The 16,042-nt window shown below is 36.1% G+C and overlaps 1 protein-coding gene across 31 annotated transcripts in view; it reads left to right on the top strand.

The window, feature by feature from the left end:
* Positions 1–16,042, top strand: part of STS (steroid sulfatase) — a 118,711-nt gene that overhangs the window by 81,678 nt on the left and 20,991 nt on the right. For 29 of the 31 annotated variants that reach the window (XM_066982561.1, XM_066982546.1, XM_066982502.1 and 26 more), the window contains one exon: positions 286–407. In XM_066982561.1, the coding sequence (XP_066838662.1) occupies positions 286–407 (122 nt within the window). Of the gene's footprint in view, positions 1–285; positions 408–6,791; positions 8,080–13,366; positions 13,489–16,042 lie in introns of those variants that run through there. The other 2 variants (XM_066982576.1, XM_066982568.1) reach the window with 2 other exon arrangements.

The following is a 16,042-nucleotide window of genomic DNA, read 5'->3' as shown; positions in this document are numbered from 1 at the left end:
TCACATATGTCTGATTACATTCTCAGCAAGAAAAGAGAAAAGTGGGATGAGGAAGCAACCACTCCTAATGGCAAAATATAAAATTAATGTTTCCTTAAATAATGTAAAAACCAAAGGGGAAGAGCACCTGAACAGTTGTTTTTTTTTTCCAAATTGATCAACTGGAAGTGACCATTCAGATCATAAGATGTAGATTTATTGTTTTAAGAAGTGGAAATGCAGAGTTATATTTTTCAGAAAGGGGAGTTTTGGTTTATTCTGACTTTGAAATGCTTTCTTACTCAGAATTATTGATGGACATGATCTGATGCCCTTACTTCAAGGAAAAGTTACCCGATCCAAGCATGAATTTCTCTTCCATTACTGTAATGCATATTTAAATGCAGTACGCTGGCATCCAGGAAATAGTAAGTAAACTTGTGTGTTCAAACTTTAACTATTTCATATAATTTTTATTGCAGCTTGAAAAGAATCAGGAAAAAAAAAGAAAAAAACAACAAACTTGTACTATAGTAACAAATAAGTTGTTTAAAACATCTCTCCATTTTCCTTCCATTTCACTTTTTCTAGAACACACCTATTCACAGAGCCATTTTACTGTTTGACATTAGTTTGTTGCTATGCATTAATGTTACATATCAAGACAAGAGATATCTATAGTATCTGAAGTTAAAACTTATCTGAAAAACAGTCTATTTAGTAGTCAATGTTAACTGTTACACCTTCCTAAAAATGTACAGGTAATAGCATGGTTTGTTGAGTAACAGCACAAGTATGACACCAACCTGTCTATTTTTGAGATAGCGAAGTACAGAACTATCACTCTGATAGCATATATACTATCATATCAGAGATATCAGATAGTATATACTATCATTAGTATAGACTAGTCAAAGTCAAAATTATACCATAGATTATTCAGTAATATAGGAGACCTTTTCAGACTTTTTTTGAACTGAATAAATCCAATTGGTAGTCTAAAGAAGAAAGCATTGCCCACTGATCTGCTCCTTTTTAACCAACAGCTTACTGTTTCTGGTAGTAACTTCCACATTAATCAAATGTTTCCCTTTCCATAAAAATCTCTGGGATGAATGAAGTTGAACATGTTTTTCTCATTTCAGCTGACACTCAAAGTGATGACTTATGTTACAGTTTAAAAATGATGATTTGAAACAAGCTTTTGATGTAGCATTTTTGGCTTTAAGTACTTTGGGAAAGGACTTAATACTTAATTTGCAAACTTAAAATTAGTTGGAAACTTGGTCTTTTTGGTCATCTGCAGGCTCACTCTCTGCCTTAGCCTTTTAACTTGGAGAAATTAAAATATTACTTATAACAGTCATTTAGCAGACCATTTTGTGTCTTGAGGTTGTGTGAAATTATTCTGCTTTGTTAGGAGAGAAGTAGATAGAGCTGCAGGCAGGCAGAGAAGATTTTCGTCTCACTAAAACACCTTTGCAAAATAAAGTACCCTTTGCCTGAGCAACGGGTCAACTTGTTTATTTACTGAAGGGAAATTTAATGGGAAAAGAAGGGGAGCAATGATGAGGGACTTGTCTATTATATTTACTGAGTGGCAACAATGTACATTGTGATTTTCCCTTTATCCTACTTCTAGAGCAAGAAAAAATCTAAAGCCCATTCATACTTTGGCAATAACATTTTCATAACACTGGGCTGATTTCTGTATGGAAGTGTATTTGAAATGCCACCTTGTCAGCCTGCTATATAGTGTGAGAGTAGGCAACAGCTAAATATTCATCTCCACTCTCTTTTGTATCAGTCCCCTGGGAGTGCTCAATGTCTGCTTCAGTCTTGTTCAATCAGATCTTCAGAAATGCCTTTTCCACGTAGACAATACAATCATGTTTGTAAATATATTTGTTGCAGTCAGCTAAAGTTTTGCCCCCGTTTATCTCTTTCCTATGTTTTATTGCTGTATAGAGATAAATATATTTTCATTACAGCTCTATGCACCTGATACTATCAGCATTGCTGTAAGTACTCATGTGGAAAAATGAGTATGGTTGGTTTTTCTTCCGATATCTCAGCAGCTCTGTATGAAGCAACTGATAAGTTCAAAGTGTATTATATTACTAGTTAGTGTGTTATTGTCCTCTAGCCTCCCCCCACAGCTCTTTACAGCTAATCGCAGAGTCCACTCACAGGAACTACTTCTTGTACTATGAAATGATATTATATTTTAGTATATGAAAATGAACAGAAAGTAGAAATACAATACAATGCACTTTTTTTTTTCCCCTGGAGAAGCCATTATTTCAATCATTTAATTCAAACCATTGCAGAGCTTTTGCCAAGCAGCAAAGAACTAAATTAGAAGTATCCTATGGCAACAGTTCATTCCCTATACTTAGGAACACATCCAAAAAAAAATTGATGAGGTCACCTTCATTAAAGACAGGCTGGAGAAGTGAACAATTTTCACTTAAACTCAGAATGCTAGTATGATTACTTGCAAGGATATAAGGCTTCAAGGTTCAGGTAGATCTAATTACCATTCCTAAATAACATGTATCCTGTGCCTCACATACTTTATGGCCTCAATAAGTACCACATTCATCCATAAACACATATAATTTCCAGTATCCAGAAGTGTCTGTAGGATCTCTCATCTTATAATTGCCGATGACTGTAGTCAAGCCAATAGCACTCAATTCACAGAAGACCACCAGAAACATATTCTTAATATTAAAGATACTCTTGAAGGCAATTCCTTATATAAGAAAAAAAAAAAAGAAAAAAGAAAAAAAAAAAGAAAATTTGTGAGAAAAACATCATCAGGAATCATTGTGCAGTGCATTGTACATTCTGTGCAGTGTAAATTGTCTTTTAAGCCGGGAAAGATTTGTGGTGTCTTTGATCTGTACTCCCCAGATAGTTAACTATATTGATTTCTGCTACTTTGGAATTGTGTAAAAACATTCTACCTATAGATTACGCCTGTACATATGGGCCAAATGCTGACCAGCTCTGCCTCTCAATAGGTCTGAAGTCTCTCAAAAGGCTTAGTGGAAGACACTGTGATCATGTGGAATTAATAACCCCAACTATGTTCTGTGTCTTCTGTACTTGTGTGGTGAATGGCCCTTGTTAGAAGGACCCAACCATCTGATCATAGAATCATAGAATGTCCTGGGTTGAAAAGGACCTTAAAGATCATCTAGTTTCAACCCCCCCCTGTTCTGGGCAGGATAGCCAACCACTAGAGCAGGCTGCCCGGAGCTGCATCCAGCCTGGCCTTGAATGCCTCCAGGCATGGGGCATCCTCAACCTCTCTGGGCAACCTGTTCCAGTACCTCACTACCCTTTGAGTGAAAAACTTCCTCCTTATTTCTAACCTAAATCTCCCGTCTTAGTTTAAAACCATTCTCCCTTGTCCTATCACTATCAACACATGTAAACGGGCATTCCCCCTCCTGTTTATACACTCCCTTCAAGTACTGGAAGGCCGCAATGAGGCCTCCCTGGAGCCTTCTCTTCTCCAAGCTAGACAAGCCCAGTTCCCTCAACGCTTCTTCGTAGAACAGGTGCTCCAGCCCTCTGATCATCATCTGACTACATTATAGACTGCTGTTCCCTTCTTCATCAAATGCGTAATTTCTATCAATTTTAAAGATGCTTTTTTGTTTGTTTGTTTGTTTTTTTTTTGAATCACAAAACAGCAACATAGAAAAGAAGCTTACAACTTCTAAGGAAAATATTATTTATTCATTAACTAAAGCACAATCCATTCTAAATAAATGGAAAAAGTGCATATATTGCGTTTATGCACCTATTAAGGCATATATTCTTATATTTCTTGCTATATTTCTTTTCTAGGAAGTTTTAGTCTATATGACAGATTCAGCTTGTATATTTCATTTTTTTTCCTTAGATACTCAAAGTGTATGTTTAGCTTTGACCCGAAGGAAAAATTGAGAGGGGAGCAAAAGTTCTGCATAGTCAATTGGTCCCTTGTTGCCTCCATCACTCTACGGTTCCTTTAGTAACTATATCTTTGACATTGTTAGATTTCCATTGTGTGCTTCACTAGAAAAATGAAAAATAGGCTTTGGTTTAATTTTTAAATCTTAGGCTATACAATATGAAACAGACAAATTTGGTGTAGCTGAAATGTATAGTACTTGCACACCTTTCCTTTGCTAACATACTTTCAAAGTCTGACTAAGCAGGTGTGCTTCTCACATCACTCAGGGAAGGTCAGAAACTTCAAAGTGAACAGATAACCATTGCTGAATATTTTACATCTATATGTTTAGAAGCTAAGCATCCCTCATAACCAAATCAATGCTCATCTTCATGAAAACATGTTAGTTGAGTCAGTTACAGCATTCATTCCCCTTCATCAGTCCTCTGAAGGAGCATTAGATTATGTGTGCTACATAATGCTCTTCTCAACCGACACTTCAAAATTTAAGCCTTATCCTTTCTAGAGAGATGTCAGAAAAAAAATAAAAAATCTCTCCCTTTCTTCTGCTCTCCTTCTGTCTCAGCCACAGAAAACAGACTAACAGCATTTTCTTCTTCATCTCTCTTTGATTCACTTGCATTTTGCCTGATACTGAAAAATAATGTACATTCTTCTTGACATTCAGAATTAAAAAAGGAATGAAATATCAGGCAATTTTCGTTGCTAATGATTCATATTTCTCTCATAGACACGTGTATGCTGACACTTGCTATCAGTGCCTTGAAAACAAATAAGACATATAGTCCTAGTTCTTGGAGGATGACTTCCTGTTATTTTGAATCCTTTGAAACCAATTTAATTGATCAGTTATGTATACAGAGTGGAAGACATGTTCAAACAGTGTCAGCAAAGTACTGTGATTTCCCATTATCAATGCATATTCTCCATGGTTTCCTGGAGTACCATATAAGTACTAATATACAAAAGCAGCATCTGTGAAAATATAAAATAAAATAAAATTAGCTTTTCTTTCTCCCTACTCTGATGATTAAATAGGTTTAAAAAATTTACATTTAAAACAAACCAGGTGTAGGTTCTGCCTTGACTTTAAGTTGAGCCACCCAGAGTTTTATATAGCACTCTGTTAGTTGTGCATGTCAGATTATGCTTTGGCCTAATTTAACTCTGATCACATGTTCTTCTGCTTGTGCAAGAAGACTAGTACTTGTGTACTTGCTAAAGTTATAATTTAACATAACTGCACACTAAAAAAAAAAATAAAAAAATATCAGGAGCTCTGTCTCCAGAACATTAGTGGCATATGAATCAGTACTATTAAAAATGCATTGCTATGACAACTTAATTATAAGGAGAGAATTCATCAGATAGAGAGTGAATCTACAGTTGAATGGAACTATTGCATCTTTCAGACTCCTCTGATTGTGCGCAAAATTTTAATTTGATAAGGAGGAAATATATTGTAACCCTTCATAATAAACATTGAAAAACCTAATGCACTACAGTTTGTATTAGAAAGAAATAATAAAATTCACAGTATTTTGGTACTACCAATAAAAATGCAATAATATTTCTGATAAATGCTACAGTGGCTGTACTAGCAGCACTTTGCATTTTCTATTTCAAAATGGATTTCATTATTCAGTAGAAACTTTTTATTCTAAGAAAAGGAGGAATAAAAAATGTAATACATGTTTTTGTTTTTATAAAAAATGTTTAGTGAGTTGAGTAAGGTTAATTAAAAAAAACTTCTGTACTAGGAAGTGATTTAAAAATGCCATTTAAGAATTATTTGCTTCCATATTCTAAAACTGTCATTCAGTAAACAAAAGAAAAGGAAACTTATTTTGGCAAGTTCATTCGAAACAAGTAGACCGTTGAATCAAACTAGTGCAAATATAACGTCTTTTAAAGACAGTAGAATTTCACTTCAGTTTACGTGAAGAAAAAAAAAATTGTATCAACTAGTGAGGCAACGATGGCCAATATTATCTGTTATTAAAATACAGTATTAAAAATGTCTGTCTATACAAAATAAATTATGAAATAAAAGTGGTTAGAGTCTTCTACAAAAGACAAAATAACCCATTCACAAATGTCAACATGAGGTATACCAGTAATCATCAGGAAGGCTTTAAAGCTGTCAGAGGATAAATCCTCAGCATTTTTTGATATCTGATAAAATAAATGGTGGTATCCATTATCATCTGTTATTTTAGCCAAAGATTTTTACTGAAATAGAATGTTTAATATAGGATACTAGCAAGTAAGGTTTGGCTCTGAATTTTGAAGCTTGTATTACCTCCTTGAAAGTGCAGTAACCTCAGTTCAGAGGTGGATCTTCACTGCTGTTCAGTTTAAGGAAAGCATAATTCATTTTAAAAGCCATTGGTCAAGTGGTGAAAATGTGTCAGAACATTACTTTTGAAAGAAAAGTTCCTAAATGGCACATTTCAAACTAGCTTGTGAGCATAGCTTTCTGGACTTCAGAATAGAAATTTTCCACTTTGCCTCACTTAAAAAGCAAGATACATTTCAATTAGTGTTCATTCTGAGTTTCTTGTATCTTGGAATCTACTACAGTTACTGAAAATAGCTCAATCAAATTCACAATTCAGGGATTCTTTCTGTTATAGAATTCATAGCTATTGTGATTTCTAGCTTCTGCAATGTCCTCCAGCATCCAGTTTTCCACTGTATTTCATGACAGGTATTTTTTTCTTCAGATAGGGGTGAGGAAATATTCCTAGTCATGTATTTAACCTCTTCTGTAGAATCAGCAGTTACAGGTTAATATATATATATATGTGTGTATATATATATTTATTCTTTTTTGCAGTTTTCAGACTGGATATGTTGGAGAAATTTATGGAACAGCTTTTTTTTTAAAGAGTTTCATCCAGGTTCCACATGATTGGAAATGTTAAAGTCATAATAAAGAGAGAACGAAGCAGGAAAGATCTGCTCAGAAGGACTATTTTAAAACAACTTCTGGTTGCAACAGGTATTGCCTATCTTGTGAGATGGCATTGAAATAAGACTGATTTCTGAATAAATAAGAGTAAGAGGAATACCTAGCACTTTTCCCTTCCTTTTGAAAGGAGTATGATATTCATACCTTAAGGGGTAGTAGGGGTTATAGTTAAACAGTTAAAAACTGTTAAACGAATTCATACGCTTAAAGAAACAATATTATAAACAGAACATTGCCGTGAGAGAGCACATGGAAGACAGAGTCTAGAAGACACTGAAAAATGGGAAGCTAGGTATGAAGCTCTATAGACCCAATCTGAAATTCCTTCTACAATGAAGTTCTCAGTACTAGGGTATGTGAGACTGGTACTTGTCTGTAGCAAGTGGAAATGAATTTGGAAACAGTGCAATCGATATACTTCTGTTTAAAAATGCTCTCCGTATCTTGTTCAGCCCTCTTAGAGCATTTGAGAAACATTACCATTCAGACATCCACCGAGTAAATTAGCAATTCCGTTTTCTCTAAAATAGAAAGCATTCGAGATATCTCTAAATATTTGGTGCTTTAGAGACATTATTTAATAGTTGTTCTACTTTCCCTAATATGAACAAGAAATTTCAATTCATACGTTCTCTGAAACTTCATAAGCGGGTTTCTATACTGTGTTTATGTGGCAAGGGTTTGGTACCAGGGGGCTACAGGGGTGGCCCCTGTGAGCAGAGCCCAGCAGCTGCCCCACATCAGACCAGAGCAAGCTCCAGTTGGCTCCAAAGGGACCTGCTGCTGGCAGAGCTGAGCCAGGGTGCAACACTGGGTGGGCCTCTGGGAGAGCAGAAAAAAAGAAGGAAAAAAAACAACTGCTGCACAACAGCAGCTGGGAGAGCGAGGAGTGAGAAGCAGCCCTGCAGCCCCCCAGGTCAGTGCAGCAGGAGGGCAGGAGGTGCTCCAGGCAGGCAGCAGCAGTTCCCCTGCGGGCTGTGGAGAGGCCCCTGGTGGAGCAGGCTGTCCCCCTGCAGCCCATGGGTCCCACACGGAGCAGATCTCCACGCTGCAGCCCGTGGAGGAGCCCCCGGTGGAGCAGGTGGATGTGGCCTGGAGGAGGCTGCGGCCCATGGAGAGCCCCCGCAGGAGCAGGCCCCGGGCCGGAGCTGCAGCCCGTGGAGAGGAGCCCACGCAGGAGCAGGGGGTCTGGGGGGAGCTGCCGCCCGTGGGGGACCCGTGCTGGAGCAGTTTGCTCCTGGGGGATGGATGGACCCCGTGGTACGGAGCCGTGTGGGAGCTGTTCTTGAAGAGCTGCTGCCTGTGGGCAGCCCCCGCAGGCTCAGTTCGGGCAGGACGGCATCCCGTGGGAGGGACCCCACGGGGAGCAGGGGCAGGGAGTGACTGTTAAGGAGTGGTGGAGATGAAGCGTTAGTGACTGACTGCAGCCCCCATTCCCCGTTCCCCTGCGCCACATGGGGGGAGGTCCTTATTTCAACCCTTAAGCCCTTTCCACTGTATTTTCTCCTCTTTTTCCTTCGAGGAGGGGGAGTGAGAGAGTGGTTGTGGTGAAGTTCAGCTGCCCAGCAGGGTAAAACCACCACAGCTTCCCATCCTCTTTCTCATTACTTTCAAAGTAATTGGAGGGAGATCTGTTCATTGTGTTTTTTGTCATGTAGTGAATGAATGCTGCACAATAGCTTCTGTCAGGTGTGGTTGTCATACCCAGTAGACCCATTTGCAGAACCTGTACCCTTGCTTAGGGTTTTTCTTATTCTTTTACTTGCTTCTGTGAGGAAGCATTTATGGTTTACTTGCCTTCTTTGTGGTGAACAAGAGACTTACACGATGCCATTTAACATCCTTGCTGATCAACAATTCACATTGACCCTGAGAATGCCAGCAGCTGTAGTTACATGCTTTCATTGCTTAACAATTTAAAGGAACATAAATTTAATAGAAGATTGATCCAGAAAGTGACCATCTCCCTTTGCACAACATCTTCAGAATGAGAGATAATAATACCATGTGACTATAACTGTTGTCAAGGAAACATTTTGTTGTCTTACAATGAAATATCTTTTTTTAACCAAATCATATCACACCAACTTCCTACCTTTTCTCAGAAAAGAGCAGATAGGAAAGGATGAGAAAGAAATAATAAACATTTGAAGGTGTAAGATTTTTCTATTGTCACAGAAATTTTTGCTTTCTAACTAGAAAGAATAGACTTATTTAGTCATAGTAAAATTGATGCAGGAACACTTTTGTCTAAGAGAGCTATTCCCCAAGTGAAAGACCATGGTAAATGTCCTTTGACTTTGACATTATACACAGAGACTTTCTCTCAGTGATCGTATCATAGCACTTTTTCTTCATATAAAAATAGCAACCATAACATACTTGTCTATTGAACCTAAGATATCCTGACCTAAATTAGTAATGTTCTTAGTGAACAGAGAAAGGTTGACAGGTTTCAGTGATCGTATAAAGGCAAAGACATTTAAAGTAGCTAATTCAGTATTATTTAAACTTCAGCATGAATGGCTTGCTGTCAGATATTGTGTCATGCACTTATGACAGTAAAAAGGAAAAAAAGAAGGATCTTACAGATTTTTTTTCTGTATGCTCTACAGCTAACACTTCAATAGAAAAAGGATCTGTTAGAACAGTTTTCTGATAATTTTTGATCTATTTAGAAATTTAGCAGGAGTAAAAACAAATATAAATAATAACAACTGCATAAGAGTAGCTAAAAATGTGCTGCAACTTTCAAAAATGAATTTCAGCTTACCAAGTAACATAAAAAGTGGGTCTTCAACAATTTCTGGAGCATTACACTTCCAAAAATATCTTCTGTTCAGTATTGGATTTGAGCCTGCAGCATTCTGCGTGTTACATTCAGAACATAGCGCTGATTCATCCTAATTTAAAAATCAGATTCAAATGGCATATATTGTCTTAGGCAATGTTCTTCAAGGGAAGTAGTTAATGCATGCACAACCCACGTAGAGTATTCTATGTGCCACAAACTGTGCCATCCTATTACACCTAGAAAAGTAAGCAAAGTATTGGTTTATTAGAGAAATTCTCAGTAAACCATACAAGACCATGAAACACAGAAAAAAATATCACAGATGAAAATAGTGGATTCTCAGAGTGTATGTGCATGTGGACAATATTATGCTGGAGGCCAGTGTGCACCTGTGGACAATGTGCTTGTTTTCTGTGTTCATGTAGGTGCTTTCTGAATGTAAGTCCTCATCAGTACTTTGGAAAACCAACACAACAAGGAATCTCCAATAATCAGTGTAAACACCCTAAGTTTGAAAAAAGCTCATGTCCCAGTACGAACAGTGACCATCCTGTTGATGAAATCAACAACTTTATATTTGGTCTCAAATTATTAGAGGACAGATAATGCATTACATTTTTCAAGTATATTTTGTAAAGGCATTTGAAATTCCCTAAACTAAAAGGAAGAGAAAAACTAGGAAATAGCTTTTCATTTGTTTCTTATGGTTGGTAGAGGAAATTTATAGAAGGGTTTATGTAAAAGCTGTTTGAAACAGAAAGAAAATTATTTCCACTCATAATTTTTGCCGAGTTGTTTCAATTAGTAGAAATGTAAACTCTATGAAATAGTATAGAACAAGTTTCTACCAAGAGTTTGTGACATTTTGCAAAATATATTCATTATTCAAAATTTAACCCAATGATTTATTGAAAATAATTCCTCCGCTTCAGTTCAGTCATAAACTATTCAGCAGAATAGTAAATGTAATGCATTTATTTCTATTGACTCTGGTCTCCTAGATGTGGGACTGTAATGCAAACTTATGATGCTCACTCACTTGTCTTCAACATTTGCATTTTAAAGAAAATAGGTTTCTAGCATTCTAGGAGGGTGGAAGTTAAAAATCATGTTACAGTCACAAATTTAAAAGCCAAGACCATAAAAAAGAGCATACAGATCATGATACTTTAGTACTTAGAATTAGGACTACTGCAATGAGTCAAAAAGGCTGAGTCTTTTAGTATTAGGAAATGTTAGTCTTCCTTAAGATAATTTCATCATTACCAAGCGTGTGCTAATTTTTCATTTACTACCTGTCATCTCTGTGATATATTAATTTTTAAATAGTATGATATCACAGAAGCAAGCTTCTGAGTTTCACTTGATCAGCAACAGGACAGTACAGTCTTCAAGATTAACTTAATTGAATTATCTGGGCCCTCTTCAGTGCCACAGCAGCACTGTGAGAGGTCATCACAGAGGTCATATGGTGTAGAGGTCATCCAATACCTTTCACATACATACATTTCACCGTACATCAAGCTCTGATACATCCATATCGTCTTTGTGGAGAAAGAAGCTCAGAACTAAAAGCATTATGGTTACCTTAGCATTCATACACTTGATAGCAAGCCTGGTTTGCCAGAAAAGCTTTCTAGTTTGTGCTCAGCAGTATCTTGACATATTGTGCTGCTTCTGATTCCTAACCAAATGTAATTCTGTAATTTAGTCCTTCCTGACAGACTTGTCATTTGGGAACATTTGGATTTTATTTTATTTTGAATTTATTTTTTTTCTGAACAAAGTCCCCCACCAAAAATTGCAAACTCGACATAATTAATATCTTCCTTAAGCTGTCACTGTTGATTAATCATTTGGTGAAGCTGCTAAAACAATGCCATAATACTTATACACCAGGTAAATACACAAAGGGAATAATAAATTATAAATAAGTAATAAAGGAATAAAGAATAAATGGTCTCACAAAAATTAGCTTGTACAAGAATATGAGATGCTAGAAATATAGAAAATGCTAGAAATGCTAGATAAGAAATTGTGAGTAAAGAAATCTAGCTGAGTTCAGAATTACTTACTCATTTCTCCAAAAATGTATCTCAGTGCTCTTTGGTGTTTTTTTGTTGTTGTTGTTTTTTTTTTTTTGAATACATTTTTCCCCAGTTCTAGAATGCTGTGAAAAACATGAAAATTAGGACTGATTAGTTCCTCATGGCCACAGTGTCCTATAATTGCAAATCCTTTAGTCCAGCTAGTGTCTAGGGTTTGTTGCTGTTGTTCTTTTTTTCCTGCAGATGGTCATGGAAGCACTTTCATGTCCTTTGTTTAGCTCTCAAATTATTCCAACATTCAGCCTAGCTGACAGGGATTCATTACAACTACATTACTGTTGCTTTTTTGTTATATAGGTAGTTATGTTATATTAAGGGAAAATGCAATTCCTGCCTACAGTATGTAGACTGTGAATATTAAGGGATTTATATAAAGTTGAATTTGTTGTAGCATTTCCTTCCCTGCTTTATGGAGCATACTTAACTCAGAAGCTAAAATACTACTTTTAGCATGAAAGCTCCTCCCATTTTTTTTTATCTGAAGACTGCAGTCAATGCACTATATGAAATCAGGTTTTTATTGTTTTATTTCTCAATGCCTAATCCCCAAATTTAACTTTGATTCAAAACTATTATATACCAGTTTAAATTTATTAGTTGTACCTATAAAGAACAATACTGTCAGTTCTGTAATACTTAGTGATAAATTGCTTGTAGTATTTATAGTTGACAATAATTTTTGGATTCTGAAAAAAATGCCCTTGCTACTAAAGCCAATTTTCAGCTGTAGCCAGAGGCTCTAAGAGCATATATCTTTATGATTCAGAAGCAACTGTAGCCCATGAGTGTTTGGATCAGTTATTGGAAAAACTAAAGTTAAACAAAACTTTTTTTAAGAAAAAAAGTTTAATTAGTAAGGGCTATTTGTATGTATGCTGTGGAGGCATGAGCTTATGCATAAGCATGAAGGTAAACACATTCCTTCTCAGAAAGAGCAGTCAGGCATTGGAAGGGGTTGCCCAGGGAAGTAGTGAAGTCACCATCCCTGGGGGTGTTCAAGGAAAGGTTGGACGTGGTGCTTAGGAACATGGGTAGTAGGGTGATGGTTGTACCAGATGATCTTGAAGGTCTTTTCCAACCTTAATGATTCTATGATTCTATGATTCTATGATATGCTTCACAGAAGTGAAGAAGTTTTGAAATGCTGTCTAGGAAAAGAGTTTTGCCACAAAAGCTTGTAATTTCCTAAAAAAAAAAAAAACTTCATCTGGAAGAATTCAGCCTAACAGATCTGGTCAGCATAAGACCTGAACTAGAATCAAGCAAATGAGGGGTAGAAGACAGTGGGCCTGTTTTGTCATGCTGAAGTGTAGGGTTTGAATAGCTTTTCTTATTCCTTTTTCCATTTTTCTTAATCAACTAAAAGTAGAAAGCACACAGAATTCTGTTTAGAGTCCTATTTGCAGTTGTCAATTTAAACTTTGAAAGAAAATTTAGAGACTACAGAATATTTTAGGCTTCATTCTCTATTTTTTTCTCTCTAGTTTGAAAAAAAAAAAGGTTAGTAATCAGATGCATTCTTTATTCTTTATTTGTAGAAAATGGATTATGATACTTGACTCGTGGATTATATTAAAATGAAAAACATTAGGAAAATGGATTACGATACTTGAAATACTTGGATTATGATATTCAGGTATACCAAAATTACAATATTTACAGGTTTTATACAAATTAAATTGTTCTAATGAATGTCATGCTTTGACAATTTACAGGTTTATGCTTCAAAAAAATCTTGCAAAGTGCATTAATAGGTTTATCTTAGCACAACTGTAAGTCCTGAATACAAATGTCCCCATCTATTTTCACAGTCAACAGAAATGAAATCTATTACTGGGTAGAACAGAAACTGAGAATTGCAACAGAAATTGTACGAAAATACAGGTTGTTTATTCATCTGCTTCAGTTCATTCAGCTCTGCCCTAGCAGGTCTTCTAGATCATTTAGAAGTTCTGGTGATCTCAAGAATACCAAATAGCTCCAAATACCAGGACTCTGTAGTAGCAACAAAAACTTGACCTAGAACACCATGCAGGTGTTCACAAGGTTTCTGAAATGATCAAGAAAAGGTGCTGCTAAATGCTTTAACTAGATTTTGGAACTTGATACTAAATAAATTTTACACTGCCTGTAGCTCCTGAGCATTATCAAAGGCCTCTTTTTTCCCCTTTTCATATGCCAAAATGCTTCAGGTCTCCATGTAGGAAGTGTTTTAATTCGTGCTGGAGCTTTTAAATAGAGTTATGACATACTGATTTTTGGAAAAAAAAAAAAAAGAAGAAAAAAAAAACATAAATAGTACTAAATTCTGAGAAGTATCTTTGAATGTTTATCAACTAGCAGGTTGAGGTAAAAAAAAAGAAATGGTACTACTTATATTTCACAAAGTATTTTTAATGGTGGTCCTTCAAAGCATTTAATCCAACCGTAAATTGGTAACTGAGAAGTGTTCACATTTTGAAGACAGAAATAAACAAAAGCAACATACTACTGTGTGAGAAAATTAATTATTTGAATGCTGCAAAGGATTATTCCATTGGTGATTACTTCTCAAAGTTAGGGTATGGCAAATGATTAGAACTAAAAAAAGGCAGTACCTACATGTGCAACTGCCTGACTATTCTCTACCAAGTAGTTCTTCGTATTGTAAGACATGATTAATCTTTGTACAAGTTAGTACTACTTTCATAGGGAAGAGTTATGGCCATGGCAAGAAAGAGGCAGCAAGCAGCAGGCAGGCAACGCTTGGCTGAGCCAGTTGATGCAGTCTCTGCCTAGACATACAAGAAAAAGTGCTCGCAAAAATTGTACTTTGTCTTTCCTCATCAGTTTCAATAATTTTTTTCCGTTTGTGGATTAATTGACCTCAGATATATCCTCACCCCCATTTGTTGTTAGATTCTGTATTTCGGTTGTTATGTATTCTGAAAAGGTGTATGAGAACACACTGTGTCTCAGGCAGGGAGGGGATCACATTTAGGAAGGCTTAAAGTATCCATGTTCTTTGGTCATCCAAGGACTTACATGGCTGTGCAATATTCTATATAGGTGCATTTTACTCCTCTTCTGGTAAGTTTTGTTCTCTTCTTGCAGAGATGGTTGTGGAAGCAGACAGCCTTTTTTACATTTAGTTTTTGGTTCTTTTTATGCTAGATAGACAAGAAGAAAGTTGTGGTCCAAAATTAAAACTAGACAAACCTGTGAGGATCAGCAAGACGGGAAAAACCTTTAAAGTGTAGGTAGGGATTTTGATGATAGGAAATTTGTTTACAAAGTCTATCTGCTTGGCCTGACTTCATTTTGAATGCAGTTTAACTGGGAGATTTCCTAATTTCTAATTCTAGCTGAAATTCAGGTTCCTTTTCATGTTTACATGCCCTAAATGTGAAGACCTTGAATTAGAATACTGACCCAGTATTAAGAAAGAAATAGAGTTTAAGCTTGGGCATATTCATTGTGAATGCCAGCCTATTAGAAACATCTTTGGAAATGTAAGAGAAAGTTCAACAACCATGTAAACATTGCCTGGATTCCCATATTTTAATTAGTTACTAAACTTGTTGTGGTAAATGGTTGTTCCAAATTCTCTTTTGGAAAATGGCATAGAAGAAGGAGCCACAGTAGTGAATACAATAGGAAAACATTTCCTAGTGTTCTCTATTATCCTTACTATTGTCAAAGATCTTTAGAGAGTATTTTGGCAAAGAAACCAGCTACAATCGAGAGATGCAGACTGAGTTTGTAGAGCTATGAATTAAAAATTGAATGTAAGATTCAAACGCCCAAAAAAAAGCCTAACAGTATGCAGATGTTTGTATTTCACAATATCCTTTGAGTGCTCTTATCACTCTTAACTACAGTGGGGAGGGAGGGCATATATAAAGTTTACATCTTGTCATGTAATGCCAAAAGCATTTTCAGTTGTCTGGAGGAAGTACAATGTGTAACTGAATGACTTTAGACAGCAAGCTGTTATTTGTTCTATTTATTGATATTACTTCCTAAAATAAGGGGTTAAGGCCATTAACCTAAGCCATAATCTATTGGAGCATATTCTTAGGCTAGCAAAAAGAAGATGAAAATGTTTTCATGAGGCTGTCTTTGTTTAACTCAACTTTGTAACTGTCTTGTGTAACAGAGCCTGGACGTCATAGTGGTGCAATAAATAATAAATGTTGGATTAAAATTGTGACATAAGTGCCCTCTTCAAAGAC

This window comes from Anser cygnoides, chromosome 1 (genome assembly GCF_040182565.1).
Source record: "Anser cygnoides isolate HZ-2024a breed goose chromosome 1, Taihu_goose_T2T_genome, whole genome shotgun sequence".
In the NCBI taxonomy this organism is placed as follows: Eukaryota; Metazoa; Chordata; class Aves; order Anseriformes; family Anatidae; genus Anser; species Anser cygnoides.
The sequence above is the reverse complement of the archived record's forward strand: the minus strand, read 5'-3'. Positions and strand labels throughout refer to the sequence as shown.